Source organism: Strix aluco, chromosome 6, assembly GCF_031877795.1.
Source record: "Strix aluco isolate bStrAlu1 chromosome 6, bStrAlu1.hap1, whole genome shotgun sequence".
Lineage (NCBI taxonomy): Eukaryota > Metazoa > Chordata > Aves > Strigiformes > Strigidae > Strix > Strix aluco.
In genome coordinates, this window is record NC_133936.1 from 43,840,420 (window position 1) to 43,864,324 (window position 23,905).

Below are 23,905 nucleotides of genomic sequence, written 5' to 3' on the forward strand. Positions count from 1 at the left end.
TGAAGGGTGGATGCAATGGCAGACAGACACAAAGAAACTACAGTAGCTGCTTTCCAGAGAACCACAGAAGTCCCATAAAGCTGTTTCAGATGTATGTATGTGATTTAAAACCAGGAGATTGCATTTTATTGGGGGCTACAAGTCAGATGTAAAAAAATAAAAGAACGAGCTACATAGTTTACAGTAACAGCTAAACATACTGTAAATCACATTTCAACTTCAAGGGGATGTAAATGAAATAGTAGCCATCTGTGCCTGACTGGCTCCCTTACTTCAAACTCTATAGAAGAGAGCAGAAAATCAACCAGCTTTTTCCTTCTTTCTTTCTACTCTTCATCTTCCTCCATTTCCTCTCTCTCCATTTTAAATATAATTGAATACTAAACATCTATTCAGTATATAGTGTGTTCTGTGAGCAGCAATAATAGTATGCAGGTCAGAAACATAGGGGATGAACAACTAATACATGCCCATGCACATTCTCTGCAAAAATGTTTCCATGAGATTTGCAGTTCCACAGAAAGGAGAAAAAAAAAAGACAATTGATTTGAGGATTAGGAAGAGGAGCCAAAGAGAGGACAGAGATAGTGAATGAGGCTCCCCTGAGTGAAGGGGAGTGATTCCTCACCTGGACAGACCTCCATATACATATATAGCAAGCACGATGTATAAAAGAGGGTCACTGTGCACAGAAAGAAATGTCTTTGCCCATCCTGATTCCCTTTACAAAGAAGAAAGGAGATGCTAGATAAAATTTTGGTACTGTCTCAAACAGTTCCTGCCCTATATCCATTTTCCTTTAGAGCTTCCTACATTCTCATCCCATTCACAACAAAAATTAAATTACAGAGAACTAGCTCAGGCTTTTAATGTCACCAATTATAAAAGAAGGTTGTAAAAAAGCCCAACAAATCCAGAAAAAACAGCATCTAGTTTTGAGTTATTTGTCTGAATTCCTATGTAAACAAGACATACCACCACTTCAACAGGCCTGTGTGTCAGAGCACCCCGACGTAAGAAATGAACTCACCAGATGTGTTAATCTGTGACAGAGGTGTGAAGATAATATTCGTACAAATGTCATGAAAATGGGTGCCTGGGTAGGTGAGAAAGACCAAGTTAGTCTTTTTTTATTGAGGGAAAGGATGCAATATGGGGCTGTTTTGTAAAATATATGGGAATCCTCATGGAGACAAAACACGTCATGTCAAGCTGCAGGAAAAGGTTTTGATTTGACATGAGAAAGCTCAAGAAGCACACATAGAAAGTTAAAAGTCTGTAGGTCCTTTGGCCAAGAAACTGCAGACAAAAGACAAGTCTGCAAGGAGGAAGAGGGAGATGTGGCCCTGTGCTCTCCTTTCTACACTCCAGGCACTCGGCAGCAATGTAGGAGACAGATGTGCTGTCCAGTTGTTTGTGATAAGTCATCTTGATGGAGAAACAGCTTCTACAGGGGCAGATTCACCTAGAAATAGGCTTATTGAGCGTGGATTAACAGCAGTGTTGGTGGGTACTCATGGACACAACAGAGCTCGGACACAGCAGAGCAGCACAGCCTGCTCATGTGGTGTGTTCCCTGGATTACTGGAAGGTGAGTGCTTTGCTTAGACAGCTCATGGTCACTGAGAAATGTCTTGTTTCTCAGGTATGCTTCTTCTTCTGTGTCCCCTTGCTCCAGAATGAGTCCTGCTTCTGTCACAGGGCTTTGAGATGAACGGGGAAATGGGCATGTAAAATTCTAGCTTACGGCTGTGCTGCTTGAGTATCACAGAATCATAGAATCCATAGGTTGGATGGACCTTCAACATCATCGATTCCCACCATAAACCTAACACTGCCAAGTCCACCAGAGTACTTCCGGTGAAGATGCTGACACAGAAGATACTCCAGAAATGTACCTTTTTAAGCACTGGCAGCTACACAGAGTTGGATTTACTATTTTAATCTGATAGTTCAAATGTTTTCACAAACACAAACAGCCTGAGCAACATGATCCATAGATCAGGACTGGTGGGTTAGCAACTTACTCCAAGATCTCTTGAGACAAACCCTTTGGTTTTGTCACTACTTGGGGTCAGCAGAGTTAAATGAGAGTTAAATTGGGTTTCCCCATTGCGATTACCGTGTCTGACAGCTGTGGCCTGGTTGTGGTCCCTTCACACTGTCCATTTACACCAGAGTTTGGAACCAGAAAGTCATAACTCAGGAGATAAAAAGCCATGTTCCTGAAAGTCATTGACGTTCTCCATATTTTGTTGTGACACTTGCCCCTATTTTTCATTTAGGAAAGATAAAAATTGCCTGTGAAATTAAAAATAAAATTTTTAAAAAACCCAAACCAAACCCAACAAAAAACCCCAACCCAACAACGAAAAAACAAAACCCAGAAATAAATCAACACAAAGAGGTAATACTCAGACTTGGGTGACTCTGAGCAAGACTTGGATATTGGCAAAGGCTAAGATGCAAGTTGCTCTTTTTTGAAATGTTCTTGTTTTATTTGTTCCACTCAGGACACGTTACTAGGATGGGAAGGGGAGGGGCGGGGGGGGAGAAATAGGAACACTCTTTGATGGTACAAATATGTATGGCAGCAATGCCAACCACGAAAAGGGACCTCTCATCATGGAAAAAAGTGACTTCTTCCAGCCCGTGTAAAACAAAACTGCCTTCAGCTCCGAAGATGACAACCTCGCCCCAGCCCAGCATCTGCCCTGGGCGGGGAGCGGGTGGGAGGGGACTGGCCCGAGGTGTCGGTGGACCCACAGTGACTCTCCGTGGATGTCTGGAGCTACTGCAAATGAGGCTCTGCCTGATTCTGAAGGAGGAGGAATATAGAGGGCAGTTCCAGCTTGCGAGGGAGTAGAGGGACTGGGCTGGAGACGCCTCTGCTGCTGCCGGCCGCTCCTCCCCACCCAGCACCCCGAGCCTGGGAGCTCACCCTTCCAGCTGGGGATGCAGGAGCCCTCCTGATACGGGCCACTTCACAAACTCTTTTTCCCGGCATTTCAGAGGCTTTTTGGAGGTAATTTGGATGACCTCGTTTTCCAGGTAGGCAGAGTTTTCCTCTCCTTGTACAGTGGTCGTGTGGCGTCTCCAGTTTAGGACCAGCAGAGCCCAGCCTCAGGGATCCCAGTTTGCGCCTGGGCCCCTGACGCTGCCCGCGGGCTCTCCATCGTGTTTGGGCAGTGCCTGCTATAAGAGAATATCTGATTTGCTTTCAGCTTTTGGGTAGTTTGGGAGTTTTTCCAACATTTTTTTCCAGGTGCAGATATTGTGAGCTACACACTCTTCATCTGCCAGGGCTGGAGGTCTAGAAAATCCCTCAGGGGGGACCTGTTGAACCAAATCCTTCCCTGGGGCAACTGATTTGAGTTCACCAGCCACAACAGAGAGAAGGGATGGCTGCAGTGGCAGCACGGTACTTTCTGATCTGCTTCATGATTCCTCTTTCATTTTTGGAATTTCAGAAGATACGGATTAGACTAATCTGTGATTCACGGCTCCTAGTTAAACTGAGCTTCATGAACTCAAGCTCCTCTATAGCTTGGGGGTGGGTTATCTCTATAGGGGTAACACCACATTTGGCGATGCCTGAGAGCTCCTTGTGCTTGCCTCCTCGGGTCAGCTATTTTTTTGGTGGCAGGGGTCCACACGAGTGCTGTAAATGGAGGTTTCTGGCTGCCAGAGCCAAAGCTCCAGGGGGCTGCAGCATCCCCCCGGAGGTTGGGCACAGTCCTGCAGCCAGAGCACCTCGCTGCGGCCTGGGCTTCCCCTGGCTGAAGTGCCCAGATAGTTGCAGTTGGAGAACTGCTGGGCTCCCTGCATCTGTCAGGAAACCTTCCGCGTGTGTGGTGTGCCCAGGGACTCAAGCGACAGGGCACATTTGGGTAGCGACTGCGAGAAACACTGAAATTCCCTCTGCACGCAATGTGCAAACCACCGTGGGCACGCAAATGATAAAGATGAGGTGCATTTATAAGAGCTTTTGTTCCAAATTGGGACACTTTTTTTTTTTTTCCCCCCCTGGTTTTATTTAGCAAATATTTTAGTGGAGCAAAATGCACAAGTGGGTGGCACCAGAGACACTGCCAGCTGAGCATAGCCATGAAAAAGTTGGGACTGGGTCCATGTCAGAGCAGCAGTGGAGTTTCAAACTTTATTCTGCATATGACATATCTAATACAATTCTCCTTTCTTGGGAGTAATGCAATTTTTGTGGCTTTAAATAAGCTCCTTGCAGGCAGAGTTAGCTTAGCAGAGCGCCTGAATTTTGTAAATTTGGGATCAATTTGCTCGTTGCAATTGTTGTGGTATTGTTGTGGTATTGAAGGAGAAATACACAGTGCACGAGGAGGAACTCCAGAAATGTCAATGTGTGGGGTAAGACAGACCATGGCTCTGCCCAGCCAGGCACATGAGGTGATCTTGTTAGTGCATTAAAATCTGATCTGTCTGATAATCAGGTGTGAGAGTGCAAATAAGTCGACTGTAATTTGCACATTTGAAAGCGTCGTTGCAAGTCATTTGTTTGCTGTAAGATTACATTTGGTTCAGTTGCTCAGGGTGGGAAGAGGTACCCACAAGCAGGGAACTCAGGTCCTTCTGCAAGACCACTATTTGTGCAGGGATCTGTGTAGATAACTCCATATACTTTTGCAATTATGCAGGCAACAGCCAGGTCACCTGGGATCTGAGTGTGGCAGCAGCACAGACCATGCATTTTTTTCTGCTGAGCACCTGAGACATTAGGTAGGAGCATAGACCCTAATGCAGGGAGGACGATGCAAAGCAGCGCCCTCAAAATCTGTTCAGAGCACCCAAAACCACTGCGCGAGATTCCCTGTTGTTTTTTTCTTGTGTGCGTCTCATGCATCACTCAACAATACAAATACTGAGAGAAGGAAATTTCAAGGGAAAGCCTTGTAAGGCCTTGCTCCCGCAGTATCATGGTCCTGCTCTTGCAGAGAGAGAAAGGTCAAGGAAGAACGGGATGGGCAGACCCTGATATTCAAACATAATGAGTCAGCTCCCAATTTGCTCTTTCCATTAGTTTTCTGGACTGTCAGTGTTCAAAAATTGTCTTCAACATCCAGAAAACGCATTAGTCTGAAATACACCCTTTTACTGGTGAAATCTGAGATTTTAATTTGAGAATTTCGCAGCAGGAGGCGGGGCTGTAAGGAAAATATTGCATATTATGAAATTTGTGAGAGAATTGCAACAACTGATAGTGCTCTGAGGATGACAAAATAGGCACCGTTGCCCACCCCAGCCTTGAAGACCCCTTAGGTGGGGAGAGGGGCCTCCCCCACTCTGTGTCCATTCACTGTTAATGACCAGGTGGGATGCTGGCAGAGCAGAAGGCTAACGTGGCGGGAGGCACAGAGATCCCCTCTGAGGGAGACAGCGTTTCCGTCTCTAGTGTTTGCAGCTGTCACTTTTCTGGTCGTGTAGAGGCAAAGGCCATGGTGCCTCACTGATCCAGTCCTGTGCCAGAGCTGGCCCTGGCTGCCTGTGCGGTTTAACTGCTCCTCGCAGCTCTGCCGGGAGAGCAGCGGTTCTGCACAGCGCCTTTCCCATCCACACACACATGGCGGGAGGGAGGAAAGGAGGGAGGTGGTTAAACTCGGGATGCGGTGATCTGTGAGTCAGACACTTGGCCAAAGACTCCGGTGCTCCCAGCCTCTCCAAAAGCTGATGTCTCCAGCTTCCTCAGCCATCACGGAAGACTAGCTCTAAAATGGTGCTGTCTGAAGGCACAAAGCTGTTGTGTCTTACAAGAGATCGGGATCTCCTGCAGCTCTGCTTTGTGGAGGGCAAACAAGACGAGGGCTAGAGGGAGGAAGTCTTGATCTTCACTAAAATACCCCTTAATCATTACAGTATTTTATCCTTACGATACCTCTTCTGTTCCCTGCAGCGCAGTGAATGCTGAGCCACGCTTACCAGTGCAGGGACTTCATGAGGCCACAGTCAGGTCTCTTTGCAAGCAGCTGTGCAGCCTCTCTGAGCTGGAGGGGGGAAAAAGGACCCACTAACTCTTGGTAGGGACATTTGGCTGCTGAGCTGGAGGCACGTGAGAGGCCCACATGTCAGAGGGCTTTGCTGAGCCGTGTCTGTGAAGCACCTCAGGTTGGTGTTCCCAAAGCTCTCTGTACATCTTGTCCCCTTCCCCAGGAGATCTCCAAAGAGCATGAGGGTTTCTCCTTCCCCTATCTAAAATCTAGCCTGAGCTCTGGCTCTCGCAGGCTTGTTAGCATATGCACAAGCCTTAGTAAGGAAGAAAGGCTGTCACTGTTGTAAGGATATAGGCAGCACTGATAGGAACCAGCCTTTCTTGAACAAACCAGTCTGCAGAACCCTGTGATGCGCTGCAGCTTGCAGTGTAAACTGGAAGAGGACATGTCCCACCAGGGAGTAGCTGGTCACCATGTGGAAAGAGGTCTCTGGAGAGGTGCAGGGGGAGCTGAGCTGTCTGTATTCTTCAGGTAATGCCGTTTCCCATGCAACTAAGGCAGCAGCTCAGGTACATTGCTAACCCCCTGCCCTCCCCCTGCACAGCCAATGCAACCAAATGCACTCTCAGTGTCCGTTTAAGCCTTGGACTCTTCCAAGAGCTATCCAAAAAAGCCATTTAAGAAGCTCTCTGGACTTGGGCCTTCTTTTCCTAACAGAAATCACACATGGGCCTTTTTGTTTTGTCTTGTGGTGACCACCAAGCAGAAAAGTGTCTATGCTACTACTTGGCCCGTGTGCCATCAAGGGGCCATGCTGCTTAGTGCCATTGTCATCTAGACATAAAAGCAAGTGTTGCCTCGTCCTCCATATTCTTTGCTGTTGATAAGTGTTGCTTGGGTTTTGTCTGTGAATATCCTCTCAGATCCCGGGTTCCTCTGAACACTTACACACATTCCCAAGAACTTTTCAGACTAGAGCGCTAACTCTGCTGCTGCTGAAGTTATCATAACCCTACACAAAATATACTCCCATGTGCAGTTGGACCTTGGAGGCCCAGTGATGGGTTGAACACTAAAGATGTTCATTTCTTCAAGTGCTTGTTTATTCATCCCTTCACTCCATGGGTTGTGCAGGCTACAAAGCAGCACTGTTAAGCACAGGGTTTTGTACCTTTTCAGTATACACAGGCACCACCAAACCCGTGTGGTGAGTTAGAAGTGTAAAGGACTTGCTGCACACCTTCACTAGTGCTCTGGCCAAGCAGAAGAAGAGAGGAGCATGGATGCTATGTCTGCGTGGATCAGGCATGATGGAGTCAATGTGGGCATGGGGCAGCCAGAGTCACACCTGGAGAGAAACCAGGAAATGAGAAGATCCTGATCCACTGTCCATAGCTCCACCACCTGATCCCTCCCTTCAGACTGACAGAGAAGCTAAAGCAGTTTTAAATCATTCACCGACTCACAGTGAGGGAAAGGTCTTGTTTTTCACAGACAGGGTTTACAAGGAGCATTGGCTAGCTTTGCATCTTCCCAGCAGAGCTAGGAGGTTGTATATTGTGCTTAACATGTAACTTGTCTATTCCCACAGGCATCTAACTATCCAGAGGAACTGCTAAGATGTTCCGACAAGCCTTTTTTTCCACTCTCCTTTGTGTGGCTCTAGTTCCTCTCCATGCTCAACTTGATGTGGATACTGGAGATGTCAGTCCTGTCTCCTGTGCAGGTATGAACCAGATAATTTGGGTTTCTCTCTTCTTTGTAGACAGCAATTTTGCCAAAAGCAATGGCCATGCTCGGTTGTAGAGCCTGCTCCCAAGGAGCTGACAGTGGCAGGTTATACCTCTCCTGCCCTTTTGCTCTCCTGGGCGGTGCCCTGGGGTAGCGATCCCTCTGTCAGGAACACCATCCTCCATCCACCAAAACTCCCATTTCTGGGTTTGCACTTGAGTGCAGAGAGGTAGAGATTGAAGAGCTGGGGTCTGCCAGTGGTGGCTTCTCCCAGATGATGCAGTAATAAATACCAGGGAGCTCAGGTCTGTATCTGATGTCAGAAAGTAGCTCACTTAGGATTTGATGATTTGAGAGCTGTTCAGTTGCAATGCAGAGGAGGTGATTTACATGTCCAGCCTGGCTTTTACAAAAAATTGCAAGATTTTGAAGATTGATTCATTACTCAGCAGATCTTAGGATTTTGAAGTCCTGGGCACTGGAGAGTCATCTGACCTGAACACAGATGATTCTGCTAGAGCTGGGTGGGACTTGTGCTTTTTCGGTATCACACTTGGGTATGACCTTTTTCAAAATGTTTCTAAATCAGAGAGCAAAGCAGCAGCCTGGCAGGCAGAGCATTTATTTAGTGCAGGAGAGCAAAAGTCATAACCTTGTTCTTCTTTGTTTAATCCCAGCACTTAGTCCGCAGTTTCCTCATTTCTTCCAACCCAGGTGGAAATAACTCCTGATTAGTAAGAACTGCAACACACTCGCAGGAAGCTGAATATCAAACCTCGTGCTGTTGTTTGCTCTCTTCACAACTCTATGTGCTGTCCTCTGTGTGCTGTCTATATCCGCTTCTTAGTCCAGGTTTCTGGGGGACAGTGAAGGTGGTGCAGTGGTGCGTGAAGTCCTCTGACATGATCTGAATAATTGTCTCCATGCAGAAAAGAGGAACTGCCCCATCAATGTGTACTTCATCATTGACACCTCGGAGAGCGTTGCTCTGCAGACTGTGCCTATCCAGAGCCTCGTGGATCAAATAAAGCGGTTCATCCCTGTGTTCATCGATAAACTGGAGAATGAGCTCTACCAGAACCAAGTCTATATCACTTGGCAGTTTGGTGGACTTCATTACTCAGATGTGGTGGAAATTTACAGCCCTTTAACAAGCAGCAAAGACATATACCTCCCCAGGCTGTCTGCTATTAACTACCTTGGCCGGGGCACCTTCACGGACTGCGCTATCTCCAACATGACGGAGCAGATCCAGACACAGATGGCCTCAGGCGTGAACTTTGCAATAGTCATCACCGATGGCCACGTTACTGGCAGCCCCTGCGGGGGGATGAAGGTGCAGGCTGAGAGGGCACGAGACATGGGGATCAAGCTCTTCGCAGTGGCCCCCAGCGAGAACGTCTACGAGCAGGGGCTGCGGGAGATCGCCAACCTGCCGCATGAGCTGTACCGCAACAACTATGCCATCACGCAGAAGGACACCCTGGACATCGATGTGAACACCATCGACAGGATAATCCAAGCTATGGTACGGAGTGCTGTCTGAGGTGCAGGGAGTATAACAGGGGGGACAAGAGAAGCAGCGCATGGAGCAGGGGGGATGTTTTCCAAGCGGCCCCACAGTGGGTTTTGGCAGGGCTCTAGAGATCACTTGTAGTAGGGAAAAGCCTCTGTTTTGTTTCTCTTCAGTTTTTATGTCCTTTTAGCACTTACGGGCCAAACGCAGTCTTGAGCATCTCTGATTTCTCTGGTTAGGTGCTTAACCAGGACTCTTTGGTTTGCGCCTCTGTTCCCCGGTACGTCTGGGCAGGCTGCCACCCTAGTCCTGGCTTTGCTGAAGGCCGGACCCACACCCTAGGCTACTCCCCATCCAGGGGCATGTGAAAGAGTAGGCAGCACTGAGACATGTGCTCACCATCAGCGTGGTCTTTGAGGCCCCACCTGTTAACTGAGGACTCTGCTGAGAACATCTTTAAAGCCATGGGACCTTTAAGGGCACGATGCTGGTTTTCTCTTGGGGATTACCACCTTAACTGATTCTGTTCATCCTATTTTCTCCTTTGCAGAAACACGAAGCCTACGGAGAGGTGAGTGACCAGCATCTTTATGTCATTGCCACATGACACAGGTTTAAGTCGCCTCACTTAAAAGCAGACCAGCTTGCACCCCGAAGTATCAAGCCAGATTTTGCAGTGAGCTGCACAGGGTGGGTCTCTGCCCACCTGTGGATTAGTGCAGAGCCTGGGGACCTGTCCCGTTACCCAGTGGTTAAAATGGCATACACTGGACTCTTCACTCTCTGCCTCCCCCTCACTTGTAATGAATTCAGGTCTATTGAATAGACTAATTTAATCACTTCGGAGGCATGTTTTGTAGGTGCTGCACAAGCTGAAGATCCTGCCCTACTGGTATCACATGGACAGGCATACCTAGGGAGGAGTATGCAGAGCAATGCTCCAGAGGGCATGCACAGCCCCTGAGGGCACCAGAAGAGCAAGCCCACATCACCTCGCCTGACACTTAGCAGTCCTGTTCCTTCAGTTTGGGCCCAGAGCCAAGCCATAATGAATGTGCTTGTGGCAACTTCCTGCTTTTAATTTACGGGCAGCATTCTTCTGCATGCTTGTTGCTGCCTCAACTCTGACCCAGCTGGAGCCATAGTAGTTTTTAGCACTTCGGTCACGGGGAGAGGTGCATGGAGAACCATGGTGCAGAGCCAAGCTTCAGGTGCGCACTGGCTCAGTGCACGAAGCGGCCGGCACGCTGCAGCGCGGGGTTACACCTCCTGTATAATTTCTTCTGTATTTCAGTGCTACAAGATGAGCTGCCTGGAGATTACAGGTCCACCTGGTCCCAAGGGATACCGAGGGCAGAAGGTAAATCACCCTAACCTGTGGGAAGAGAAAAATGCCAGTGTCTGCCACAGATGCTGCAGAATGCCCTAGATCCCACCTCGGCTGCAGCAGCCTTCTCAGGCATGGCACCCTATGCTGTGAGGTGGGAAATAACTCCCCAGGATTTCTCTTGGCCCTGAGAGACTGCCATGCTGCAGTGAATGGAGCACACAGCCAGCACCAGTGTCTCTTCATGTCCATGCCAAGGCTGATGCATTGACACCAGCACAGAGAGGCAGCTGAGCATCAGGCATGTTGACACCCAAATTATCTGGTTATGGGAGGTAACACTGACACCTCCAGGATCCCCATCAAACTGAGCATGGAGGGGAACTAGAGACACACAAAGGACAGTGGGAAAAAAGGCTTGTCTGAATTTCTCAGGAGTTCCTCTGGATATTTAGATGTTTGTGGGAAAAGACAAGTTACATATGAAGCACAAGCACAGAAGTGAGGTAGCAGTTGTCTCCGATTCTCCCACCCTCAAGAGAAGAGCTCTTACATGTACAGGGTGTGCTGTTCTCCTGTCCCCAGCTCTGTGTGCTCCCATCCCCATACAGTCCTTCCCCAGCTTCCCTGGAATAAAGCAGGTCCCACTCCACCAGGATGCTGCCCCAATCTCTGTAGGAGCAGTCACAGTGAGCCTGATGCTTCCAGAAATTGCCATTTTCTCACAGTCAGCACCAAGCCCTGACTTATGTTGGTTGTTTTCTTTCCTTAGGGTGCAAAGGGGAACATGGGCGAGCCAGGCTCCCCTGGGCTGAAGGGACGACAGGTGAGTTGTGGAAAGTCCCCCCACCTGCCACAGCCATCAGAGCTGCCCCTGCATTAGCTGGGGCCGCAGCACTGCCGTGCTCAAGCTAACGCTCCATGTCTTCTTCCCTTAAGGGTGACCCAGGTATTGAAGGTCCGATCGGATACCCTGGTCCCAAGGTAAGAACCCTGTAGCTGGTGACTGAGCTCTTTGCATTCGTTGATTTTTGGTGAAGCAGGGGGAGCGCTGCTTCTCCCTCTCCACCTGCTTGTTTACCACACAAGACCGCCCCCCCCGGCATGCCGTTACCTCTGCTTCTGCTGATCCCCAGGCACTAACACAGCATTTTTCTTATTTTCTTTTTGTCTAGGGTGTCCCAGGGCTGAAAGGAGAGAAGGTGAGAAGGAAGAGACGAAATGGCTGTCTGGGCCCTTGGCAAGGGACGCACACCTTTCTGTTGCAAAGAGGGAGAGTTTAGCTGTAATGGGGAGAATAACAACCCTATTAATATGTAATTGCAGACATGGAGGTGGGGGGGGATTTCCAGGGGCATCCCAAAGACTGTCTCCTTCAGGCATTGCTCATGATCTTGGGAAGTGTTGATGTTTTCACTGAGCTAAATGGGTGGGAGGGAGGGAGGCAGACCAGCTGACTCCTGTTCTCTTCTCCCCCCAGGGCGAGATTGGATCCGATGGACGGAGGGTAAGAAAGGACATTTTCTAGCCTGCATGTTGTTCCAGCTACCAACCCTTGAGTGTGTTAACAGATCACTGACCCATCTTTTTTCCCCTTGATCCCAGGGTGCCGCTGGTTTGGCAGGCAGGAATGGCACCGATGGACAGAAGGTAACACCACTTGGGAGCACCCTGTAATGTCACTGCTGCTGTTTCATTTCTTTACCCACCCTTGTCTCCACAGGCTGTTTGGTTTCTCCCATCCCACACACTAGCTATTTGTTCTGACTGAGGTTTCTATGAACTTATTTGCACATTATTCTGCATGTCCTGTAGAAATACGTGAGCTAGCTGGAGATGGATTAATTCAGGTCACAGAAGTGCTATGGCTTCATCAGCAAGCTCTCTGCAGGAATTCGATGTGTAACCCGGGCTGTGCTGCTGCAGGAGGTGATATGGCCGGATCATCTGGGTGTAGATATCTTGGGTGTTAGTGACCCCTACAGGACATGTACACAGAAAGTTTTGCAGAAATTTGGTTTTCAAGGCAGTTCGTCACAGAATCTGGGATTTCATCTCTAACTACTGCTTGTTCTTAATACTAAAGCCTTAAAACCAGGTTCAAGAACCTTGTAACAAAGTCCCTGAAATCCTCTGTCCCCTCTGTGGTAAGTGTAGAGGGCCACGACCTCCCTTAGATCTGCATGCCATGAGGATGTACCACAGCAGGATAGTCTAATTTGAGATTATTTCAGCTGGCTTTGTCTGCTGGCCAGCACACATTGGTTTTGCTCTGCACTTCCTCGTATACTCAACCAAGTACATCTGTGAGATAATACCAACTCTTCCCACTACTAAAAAGCCACTGAAGCTCTAAAACACAAAAATCCTTCAGTCACCACTGCTCTTTAGCCAGGGCAAGCTGTCTAAGTGCTGCTGGCAAAGCTGTTTCATGGCACAGGGCAAGGTGGTCACTGCCTCACGTTCCTGTGAACCTGAGCTGCTCTGACACGAGATGCACAATGGAGGACCAGTGCGACCATGGACATGAGTGATGACCAAATCCAGCCTCAGTGAAGGGACGTGCCCATCACCCAGGTCACGTGTGTGGGATGAACATGCTTGAATTCCCACCAACACCTGTGCTACCACTTGGGGTGTTTCAACTACTTTCTCCTCCTCTGTTTGACCCTGCACATCACACTCCTGTTTAAAGGAAGACACTTGCTATTTATTCTTTAACTGAGCGCCGGTGCGATCAGTTGATGATGTTAAAAATCAGTAACTGTTAACAGGAAAGCTGTATTTTCCCTTCAGACACCTACAGCTTCTGTGTCTTCTTTTGAATGCTTTCTCTCTAGGGCAAGCTGGGGAGAATTGGACCACCGGGCTGCAAGGGAGACCCCGGTGACAAGGTAGGAATGCCTTCTCTTTCACAAGGCACATCAGATGCATCACCCCAACTTTAGCTGCTAAATGAGCTGCACATGCAGAGAGATATGGCCAACAAGAGGTTACTGGCCCATTTTCCAACCAATTGCATGATCTGATGCCAGGCCTGGGATCCCCAGAATGGGGAGCACAGCCTGAATATTTTGTGCCTTCTTTCCATGGGCAAGTAAGCTGGCATCCCGCAGTGTCCCTTCCCTCCACATAGAGAGGAGGAGCTGCTCCTTTCGGCAGCTCTAGCAACAAGCAGAAACTATTTTAGTCTCTAGAGCAACTAAGCCAGTTGTTTTATTCTGCAGGGAAAGTCCATATTGTTGCCACTGCAAAATGTGTGGTCCCTTGTCCTTTCCCTCCCTAGGGCCCTGATGGCTACCCAGGAGATGCAGGAGACCAAGGTGAAAGAGGAGATGAAGGCATAAAGGTACAAGTACTCTGAACAGTGAGCAGGGTGTGGGCAGAGGCCACCAGTGGGGTCAGCTAAACACCATTGCCTGTGTTTTCTCTTAAATCCTTCACTACTCATGGACCCCTTAGGCTCTGTCTGCCTGGGGACTGGATCCCATCACCAGACACAGGAGCTGAGGGAAGAACCTTGCTGGCCCTGCTCCTTGGGCTCCTCATGGCACATGTCAGTGGTGCACAGCCACATGCTGATGACACAGGCAATGACCATTGCTCTCTGGCTGTTTCAGGGAGATCCTGGTCGGCCCGGTCGCAGCGGACCCCTGGGACCTCCAGGAGAAAAAGGAAGCCCGGTAGGTTCATGCAGTGTTCAGATGTCTCCAGTGTCGTACTAGGGTCTGCTCCACATGGTGTGGAACCGGAGTAGTATCAACTGTTGGTCATGGGGCAGCTGCACCACAAAGATGACTGTTTGACAAGGAATCCTGGTGATTCTGCAAATTAGGCCACTAGCGCAGAGAAAGCACAAGCCCCTGGGTGGTCGAGTGAACTCTCCTGCCGTGTGTGTCCCCACCAGTATAGTGGGAAACATCATGTGGGCAACAGGAGAGGGGACTGTGCAACATCCCTGCAGCTGCCCAGAGCAAAATGAGAATGGGTCTTGAGCATCTGCCCAGAGGAGAGCAAAGCAGGCAAAACATACTTAGAAGGATTTACCTTTCTAGTTCATCCATTGCGCTGCATTTTTCCTTCTCTTCCCATCTTCTCCTGAGTAGAAAGACCCTGTTTGGCCATGGTTTCCCCTGCCACAGTCTCATGACTTCCTCAGTGTTTGTGGCACTGCCAGTGTTTGCAGGCTGGTTTTATTCATGTGAGTAAACTTTAACTGCTCAGAGATCTAGCACAGGCTTTACCGACTGCACTCAACCTTATAGCCCAGGGTTTGCTATGCTGATGGCCAGATACTTCAGACATAGCGGAGGAGGCTGAAATAGCCCTCCAGCTTTGGGCAGGGCTGAACAGATGCTGTAAAGAAGAGTTGATGAGCCTTTGCACTGGTTGTTGGAGGAAAGGTGACACAGCATCACACTGCTCCAAGGCTGGAGCCTGTGCACGTAGCTTTGACATGGAGGCACGGTGGGTGTGTGGAAGCATAAGCTGTGTGCTCGTGCACACGTCTGCTAAAGGGTGACTGCTTGACACAGGACAAGAGCTCTGTGTGTGTGCACCTTGACCTCTCTTCTGACAAATTGTATTTCTTTTTCTTCTCCAAGGGACTTCCAGGCAACCCTGGACCTCAAGGGCCTCCTGGAAGTAAGGGAAGAAAAGGTGAAACGGGACCTCCTGGACCCAAAGGAGAGCCTGTAAGTGTCTGGATGGAGCCCGATGGAGTTTCATGGATGAGCTCTGAGAAACTGCCCCATTTAGCCTGCCTGCCCCACCTTCTGCGTCCCGAAAGATGTGCAGATGCTGATCTCCTTGTCTCCCTGAACTTTACAGAGCAGTACTTCCATGATCCTAAGCCTAATAACCATTACACCTTAGAGAAGCATCCTGTATTCCCACATAACCACAAATGCCCCTGTGGATGCCCAGAGACCCTTTGCCTGTACTCTGGCAAGTTTCCCAAACCTCTGGCTTCTCACAGGAGCTCACAGAGTTGAGATCTGGTGGCTGTTACAGGAGAGCGCTCTGAAAAGGGCAACATCAAATCACAGCTGTGTCACAACATCAATGGTGCCATGCAGACCCAAGCTAATGTGACGGGGCGCTGCAAAATTTGGGGAGTGGGTTGAAGATTGTGTTCCCTGGCAGAATACAGCATCACGGCTCCACCAGCACCAGGAGGCCAGAGCCCAGCCGGCTTGCATCCTTGTATGAGATCTGGTGGGGGAAGCAATGCTGGATGAGCTGGAAGTAAAGCAGAGTCTTTAACCCTGAGGGAATGAACCACAAGTGTTTGTGGTCACTGCGGTGATCACTCTCCTGAAAGGATAGTCTGGCTGTAGCTTCCCAAAAGCCAAAGGCAAGACCCCCCAGGCAGTGCCAACATGGGCATCCCTGTTCCCCTGCTGCCAAGCACGTGCTCGCTAAGGGAGCAAGGAGACGTCTCGGGCCAGGAGGGAGAAGGCAGAGCAGCCAGGAGTCACTGTTTAGGTAGATCCATCTTTGCATCCCATTTATGTGACTTTCTGTGTCTGCCGAGGGTCGACGTGGAGATCCAGGGACGAAAGGCAGCAAAGGTACTCCTGGAGCCAAAGGAGAAAGAGTGAGTAAAGCAACTGTCCAGACCATTGGGAGTGAGCCCCAAGATGCACAGGACCAATGTGCATGATGAGTTACTGCCCAGCCACACAGCATCCAACACCAGAGCTGGGAATTGCAGAACCCAGCAGGCTCTGAATGTGTGCTCTGCTCCCGCTGTGCCCTGGTGGCAGCGGGTACAGCCTCCTCTTCCAGGGCTTGATCCAGAGCAGGGATAAAGGGCAGAAAAGCTCAAGGATAAGAGAAATGTTCAGAGTGCAAGCTGCCCTGACACTGTGTTTCTAGCCAAGAAACACCAGATTTGAGAATGGCATCATGCCTCCTCACTTCAAGGAGCGCTGCCATGCACACAAACAGCATTGGAGACATCCCTGACCAGAAATATCTTTACCCACTTCACAGGGAGATCCTGGTACAGAGGGTCCTCGTGGCCTGCCCGGTGAGGTTGGAAGCAAAGGAGCAAGGGTAAGCATGGAGCAGGGACTGGTGACAGCCAGGAGTGAGGGAGAGCACTGCTGCCATCCAGGGGCAGCTCCCCTGGCTTTCCTCCTCATGCACATCTGCCTGTACCTGCTTCTGTACGTTCTTGCTTCTTGATTTGCTTTGCAGGGAGACCAAGGACTGCCAGGACCCCGAGGCCCTTCAGGTGCTGTAGGAGAGCCAGGGAAGATAGTAAGTCACTCTGGGGCATCTGTGTGACTGTGTCCTCCCTCTGCAGTGACAGCTTGCCCCACTGACATAAGCTGGCTTCACCTTCCCTCCCCAGGGCAGCCTGCCTGCCTTTTTCTCAGGGATGCTCAAAAATTAGCCCAGAGGCCCCTAGCTACCCCTTTCTGGGACAAGGAGAAATTGCAGGAGCCAGGACTCCCTGCTTCTCCATCAATCCCGGTCCCAGATGTTCCTATGACAATGCGGAAGGGATCATGTCAGAGTGGGTCATGGAGCAAGGAAAGATGGGGCTCCCTGGGTGCCCATTTGTCCTGGGTCTGTGGTTAGTCCAGCACCCCACGGTGGCAATAGTGCTGTGACATTCGTGTGGCTCCATGGAATGTGGGAACTCACATGCTGAATCAGTCACTGTCACAATAACCTCACTGGGAGGGGAGATGGTCTCGCAGAATCATCTCAAGAGCTGGTTTCTCCAGCACAGTCCCCTGTGTGGCCAGGCAGCTGCAGGGACCATCCTCACCCACTTCCTCCACTCTTCCCAACACTATCCTGCAGGGATCGCGTGGGGACCCTGGTGACTTGGGCCCAAGAGGTGACGCCGGGCCACCAGGACCAAAGGTAAAGTACATGAATGCAACTCTGCACTTGAAAGTGTATTTTGGTGTCCTTTTTTTTTAATTATTAAAAAAAAAGGCAGTTTGCAGAAATTTGCATGCCTCAGAAACAGAATGGCTCAAACCTGAGCCTTCCTGCGGGGCAGAGATGTAGGTCTTGCTCTGGCCAAGGCAGCTCTGATTGCACGCCTCGCTCTGCACAAATTCAGGGGTGTCCCTGGCATGTGACGTCCCCAGGACCCCGCGAAGCCTTGCTCTGCACAGCTGTTCCCAGTGTTTCAGGGCCAGCTGCAGAAGTCACAGCTCCTGGGGTTGTCTCACCCTGAGAGAAGATGAAAACAGCTCAGGCTGTCACTGGCATCACCAGAAAGGCCTGGTTTGGTTTCTGATGGATCTTTTTTTTTTTTCCCTACCAAAGGGTGACAGAGGCAGACCTGGCTTTAGCTATCCTGGACCCAGAGGACCGCAGGTACGTGTGCCTCATCCAGCACAGATGCACATGCTGTGAGGAAGCCCATTTCTGTGGAGGATGCTGTTGGAGCTGAGCAGCCTGGGAGAAGAGGGAAAGAGGAATTAAAATTATCAGGGTCACAGAAACACGCAGCCTGCAAAGGGGGTGATAGGGGTTGAACACTGGGACTGAGCCAAGCCACAGCTCCATCAGCCTTGTGACAGAGGTGCTGGGGACCCCAGCCTCAACGGTGGTGATGGGGAGGTGGCTGCACCCACCACCCCAACCATCAGCCTGAAGCTATACCTGATGTTCAGCTTTGTGCCCCTCAATGCAAACTTCAGATGTATGCGTGCACGGTGTGGGGTTGGTACCGCTCGGGTGCTGACCTCTCCCTCCTCTGCCTTTGCAGGGTGACAAGGGTGAGAAGGGTCAACCAGGACCCAAGGTGAGTATATTTGTCTCTATCACCTGGTTTTTTGTACTGACTGAAATGCTGAGTAGTTGTCACCCAACCCTCCGGGTGCGTGGCCAAGGAGCCTGTCCTGCTGGCAGCTGCCCTGCCTATTCCCTGAAGCTGTGGAGCCTGGGTGTATCTCCCAAGCCCATCTCCTTTTGAAACCATCTGAAATATGCTCTGCAAAACTTCTTCATTCTTAGTTAATGCCTATGTAAACATTGCTTGTTTGCTCTGCACTGAGCAGCTGGTTTAGAGGGTGCTCTCTCAGGCACACATGTGTTTTTGACAGGCTCGTAGCAGCAGTGCCTCTGCCTGAGCACATCCAGATGTGCTCCATGCCAGATCTGTTTCTCCTTCCTTTGAGCAGGGAGTAAGAGGTGAACTTGGGCCAAAAGGAGTGCAAGGAACCAAAGGACAGAAGGGGGAACCGGTAAGCAGACTTCCCATACTGCCCATGGGGTCGGCGTCCCCCTGTCACAGGGATTCCCCTGCCAGGTGTGCTGGGGATGGTGCTGCCCGCTGTCCTGCCTGCCCTGTGTCCCCAAGTTTTGCTGGAGCAGGCTGGTGACCACGCTTAGCAGGGCTGCAGCTGATGAGGGGATCAGGAGGAGCCCCGAACACCAGCAGCTGCATCACCAAACTTGCCAGGGAAATACTTGACCCTTCTCTGTTTCTTCCCCAGGGTGATCCTGGCCCAGGAGGGGAGCCCGGACCCCGCGGTCCAACTGGTGAACCAGGCCTCGAGGTATAGTACCATGCTATTGCGTCTAAGCAGATGCTTTAGCTCCCTCCTCTCCTCCCCACTTCTCCTTGATGCTCTAAAGCCCATCGGACCCCAGCTGGTCTCCCCACAACAGGACTTGCTGGAGGGGACACCAGCTGCCAGACATGTCTGCTGGATCCCCGCGAGGCTTTCCTACCCTTCCTGTGGCAGACCTCTGCAAAAAGCCACGTTTTTGATGGCTCTGGCGTCCAGTTCCCAAAAAGGGAACTCATGGGAAAACTGCCTGAAATCCCTGTGCTCTTCTTACAGGGGACCCCCGGCCCACCAGGAGATCCTGGCCTGACTGTAAGTAGCACTGCTCTGCAGCCCCTGGTGCTCTTCTTCCAGGGGCAACCATGGCTTTGCTGTGCACAGCCAGAGAACAAAACAGGGCGTTAGGTCCTGCTGCTGCCCAGCAGAGCTGGTCTGTGACTTTCCATGGGAGCCAAGGAAAGAGGAGAGGGGGCTGACTGGGTGGGAGGGGAAAGGGGAGCCTTTCCCTTAGGGAGAATGGATGCTGCATGAGGGGAGGGAGGCATTCACCCTGCACCCTTTTGCTGGCAGGACTGCGACGTGATGACCTACGTGCGAGAGACGTGCGGATGCTGTGGTGAGCAGACCATCATCTCTCCCCTGGGCACAGGAACGACCACTCAAGGGATGGGGAAAGGGGGTCACCAGAGACTGCCTCCTTCTTCAGGAATTCCTTTGAGGGAGCTCTGCCCCGTGAGCTGCCCTTTGCACTGAGCTGCTGGCATGATGGGGTCTTTGCCTCTCTGCACAGGGCTGCACCCTGCAGAGGAGACACCATGGGAAGTCCTTCCCTGCTCACCCTGGTCCCAGCCCGCCAGGACCAGTGTGGTAGCACTGCAGGGGCAGCCTGGCTTACCTCCCAAAATTTAACTCTGCCATCGCAGGAGCAGTGAGCTGTAATACAGAGTTGCATGGTCCAGATGATACCATAGAGTGTATTACACAGCAAGAGTAAAAAGATTTCTTTCAATATACATCAATAGAAAGATGCATCTAAAATCCTCCCTATGTTGCCAGCTGCAGGCAGCACCACAAACCCTGTGGGTGCTTGATGTGATGCTAACTGTCTCCATCTTCCCATAGATGGTCTCTTCTGCCCTGGTGGCTCTTGTTCCCACCATCACTGACCTTCATGTTTTCCTCCTTCTGTCCCTCTCCCCAGACTGTGAGAAGCGTTGCGGTGCTCTGGACATCATGTTTGTCATAGACAGCTCGGAGAGTATTGGCTACACCAACTTCACCCTGGAGAAAAATTTTGTTGTCAACGTGGTCAGCCGGCTGGGCTCTATTGCCAAGGACCCCAAGTCGCAGACAGGTCTGGACTGTGTGAGGACAGAGCAGGGCATGGGGAAAACAAAAGGGTCTTGGATCCCTCCAGCTTCCACGTTTGTCTGTAGCTGCCCTAGGCTACGATCCGTCTGTCCAGCATTTTCGCAGCAGTTTCTGCTTTTCCCCCTTCCCATCTTTGTAGGGCAAAAGGGCAGCTCTTTGCTGACACAAAAGTTGGCTGACTTTCACTGAGGACGGAAAGCCAAGTAACGTCACACTTCATTGGCAGGTGCCCGTGTTGGGGTGGTGCAGTACAGTCACGAGGGGACCTTCGAAGCCATCAAGCTTGATGATGAGCGCATTGATTCACTGTCGAGCTTCAAAGAAGCAGTAAAGCGCCTGGAGTGGATCGCTGGAGGCACCTGGACACCCTCTGCCCTTCAGTTTGCCTACAACAAGCTCATCAAGGAAAGCAAGCGAGAGAAAGCCCAAGTGTTTGCTGTGGTGATCACAGATGGGCGCTACGACCCCCGGGATGATGACAAGAACCTAGGGGCTCTTTGCGGTAGAGATGTGGTTGTCAACACTATTGGCATTGGAGACATGTTTGATCAGCCAGAACAGAGCGAGACCCTGGTCTCCATTGCCTGCAATGAACCCCAGCGAGTCCAGAAGATGAGGCTTTTCTCAGACCTGGTGGCAGAGGAATTCATTGACAAGATGGAGGACGTGCTCTGCCCAGGTCTGTACTTGTCCTTGCACAGTTCTTACTGAAACTGGAGTGTTCACCCCCAGGGTTTGGGGTGGGGGGCACGTATGGTGCATTACAACGATTGCAGAGACATTGTGTCCCAGCAGGTTGGCCAATAGCTCATAAACTGGGTCATTCATGGTGGGGGTTGACCTTTATGTAGCCCTGGGTAAACAGTCCTTCCTCCGATATGGGCCAGCCTTTTGGGGCAGTCCTTTGGAGTCTTTTCCCCCTTGCCACCCTGACTGTGCAAGCCGTGAAGGGGGATGGCATCACATCACTCAGCTTTCCTTGTTTCTTTTTCTTCCAGATCCACAGATTGTCTGTCCTGAGCTGCCCTGTCAGACAGGTAAACATTACAAGTAGCTTCATGCCATCTGCACAAAGTGGTAGGTCTGGGGGAGAGTGCACAAGGCTCAGGAGTGGGAGAAACCCTGTTCATTCCCTTTGGATGGCAGGAGTTTGGTAAATAGTGTTATTTTACATGAGGAGAGGCTCAAGGGTTTCATCTCCTGCTCCTTTCCTGTCTCTCTGGGTTCTCTGCACAGGTAGGTACAAGTGCACCGTATTAGTGCACCAGGATGGCTCAGCCCTGATATTTCTCCCTGTCCCAATTCCTGGGAGCCGCCAGGTTTTGACCTCTGAACTCGGCAATTAATTTCTCACTTGTTCCATGTCCCTGTAATACATCAAGTTGAAACCCCCTTGCTAAACTGTCCCACCCATGTGACCTTTGAAATGCAGGGCCCAACCTGCAGCACTGGGCAGGATGCTCCTTGGGAGTGACAAGGGCAGAGCAGGGGGCAGGGACTCTTTGGAAAATGACACCATAGCGGACCCAAAGCTTTGGCTTTTCTAACGCTGGCTGTATTTAATTAACAATTAACTCAAAGTGTTGTATTAAAGGACAAAAGGCTCTAGGGATCCTCTGGTATAAAAGAGATGGCTGCTGCTCGCTGCAGGTAGCTTTACTTGATCACATTTTGCTTGTTAAGGGGCAGATCTGCCACCTGAATTCCTCGAGATCCCGTCTGTCTGAGTCTCTGTGCCTGTTTAAAAGCAGTAGATGCACTATTTGCTGATATACACAAGGCTTATAAGGGAAAAAGTTTTGCCAGTTCTTGCAACTTTTATCTCTACACTTGCCGTGAATGTTTTTGTGAAAGTCCTCAGCTTCAACTCGGTATGGAACAGAATCTCAAAGTTCATTTTCAGAGAAGTCCCTTCATTTCCATACAAAGCAAAGGAAAACTGGTCCCAGGATGCTCAGAAATCTGAAGACAGAAAAGCTATAATTATTCCCGTCTAAAATCTCTTACTAGTATTTAGAGTATTTGCACCCGGCCATGCAGAGAGCATAATGTCCAACCGTGATGCTGAGCTACCCACGCAGGCTCCTCTGCAGTGTCCTCTGAGGAGCTTTGTCCTGCGGATCCATGCACAAGGAGGCAACTTCCCCATGCCACACTGGTGACTGCTCAGGTGTCTTCAAAGGTTTTGGTCTTTGCAGCTTCCCTGTTTCTGAGGAACACTGCAGGAGAGAGACTGACCCAAGCTGTGGCGCACTCATGTTCTCCTAGGCTTGGGCCATCAAAGCCCTCCAAAGCAAGGCGAAGTTGGCGGTCCTTTACCTGTAGTGCACTTGGGTGTTTCTGTTCCTGATGCAAGGTGAGAACAGTTCGCTGGTACCTGACAGTCCTGGGAACAAGAACAGAAATGGCTTGAGGAGCTATCTGAGGGGATTCCCTCTTGGGTGAATCCCTCAAGCCATGCCATAGGCAGGCCAGGTCAAGTGCAGGCCCTACACCTGCACCCCAGAGGACATGGGAGGTGGAGTGATGTGACTGGGTAGGTCTGGGCCTCCTGTGAAAGTGACAGTACACCCATCTCAGCATGGGCAAAAGTTCTCCTGGTGTGCAAGGATCTGTGCTGGGCCCAGTAGATCAAGTTCTAAGTGATATCGAGGGATTCAGGGGCCTTTAGGCAAAGCGCCTTCCACCCACTGCACTGGATGGTCCGTGATGCATTGCTGCCGTCATTTAGAAGGATTTGCAATGATCACACTTGCCTAGTGGCAAGGGAACGTGTTGGATGGGGTGTAACGTAAAATGTGTGACAGCCTCAGGCTTCTCTGCTCAGTGCTCAGCTTCCTCTGGTTCTCCAAGAACATCTCAAGAGTTGGTGCTAATTCACATGCAAACCCTTTGGATGGAGGCAGTGCCCTTTGCAGGGTATGTGCGGGAGCTTCATGCACATTCAATGTGTGTGTCCAGACGTAGACAGGCCAGACCGGTTCAGGTCAGGGAGACAGCTACACCCAGGGCTGTTCTTGGCCCCATGACTGACAGAGTTGCAGTCCTGGCGCTTTAAGGAGCAAATCAATTTCTCATGCCCGGTGGCCCAACTCCAGACTGGGTATTGTCAGAAGAGCACAGAGAGGGACAGGTATTACATACACCCCAGCTTCCTCCCTGCTGCCTTGCAGATCCAGGCACATCACCACTTCGGGTCACATCTGCAGCTAAAGGTGTGCTGCCTCAGTGCTTTGCCTAAGGAAATCCAGGTTTTCCTGTTTTCAGGGCAGACCCTTGTCTCCCTGTTACCACCCATCGATTACTGTGGTGCTAACAGGCTGCTGGAGTGTTAAATGCTGAGCAAATCTGAACTGACCACTTGCTTCAATAGAAACCGCATGACGCTCTGTGCGGCTCTCTAACCCACGCAAAAGGCTTTGCTTTGAGCTTTGGGATGTTATCTGCAATCAGG

General features: G+C 50.4%; 1 protein-coding gene across 2 annotated transcripts in view; it reads left to right on the plus strand.

Moving 5' to 3' along the window:
• The first annotated feature begins 2,910 nt into the window (after window positions 1–2,910).
• The window catches only part of COL6A2 (collagen type VI alpha 2 chain), a 28,599-nt gene continuing 7,604 nt past the window's right edge, over window positions 2,911–23,905 (plus strand). For both annotated transcript variants that reach the window (XM_074829903.1, XM_074829904.1), the window contains exons 1-27: window positions 2,911–3,051; window positions 7,552–7,686; window positions 8,621–9,219; window positions 9,758–9,778; window positions 10,502–10,567; window positions 11,307–11,360; window positions 11,474–11,518; window positions 11,710–11,736; window positions 12,015–12,041; window positions 12,140–12,184; window positions 13,375–13,428; window positions 13,821–13,883; window positions 14,155–14,217; window positions 15,139–15,228; window positions 16,071–16,133; window positions 16,532–16,594; window positions 16,739–16,801; window positions 17,354–17,416; window positions 17,831–17,881; window positions 18,276–18,311; window positions 18,691–18,753; window positions 19,006–19,068; window positions 19,357–19,392; window positions 19,651–19,696; window positions 20,282–20,434; window positions 20,678–21,130; window positions 21,450–21,488. In XM_074829903.1, the coding sequence (XP_074686004.1) occupies window positions 7,581–7,686; window positions 8,621–9,219; window positions 9,758–9,778; window positions 10,502–10,567; window positions 11,307–11,360; window positions 11,474–11,518; window positions 11,710–11,736; window positions 12,015–12,041; window positions 12,140–12,184; window positions 13,375–13,428; window positions 13,821–13,883; window positions 14,155–14,217; window positions 15,139–15,228; window positions 16,071–16,133; window positions 16,532–16,594; window positions 16,739–16,801; window positions 17,354–17,416; window positions 17,831–17,881; window positions 18,276–18,311; window positions 18,691–18,753; window positions 19,006–19,068; window positions 19,357–19,392; window positions 19,651–19,696; window positions 20,282–20,434; window positions 20,678–21,130; window positions 21,450–21,488 (2,452 nt within the window). In that variant the 5' untranslated portion in view covers window positions 2,911–3,051; window positions 7,552–7,580. The remainder of the gene's footprint in view (window positions 3,052–7,551; window positions 7,687–8,620; window positions 9,220–9,757; window positions 9,779–10,501; window positions 10,568–11,306; window positions 11,361–11,473; window positions 11,519–11,709; window positions 11,737–12,014; window positions 12,042–12,139; window positions 12,185–13,374; window positions 13,429–13,820; window positions 13,884–14,154; window positions 14,218–15,138; window positions 15,229–16,070; window positions 16,134–16,531; window positions 16,595–16,738; window positions 16,802–17,353; window positions 17,417–17,830; window positions 17,882–18,275; window positions 18,312–18,690; window positions 18,754–19,005; window positions 19,069–19,356; window positions 19,393–19,650; window positions 19,697–20,281; window positions 20,435–20,677; window positions 21,131–21,449; window positions 21,489–23,905) is intronic.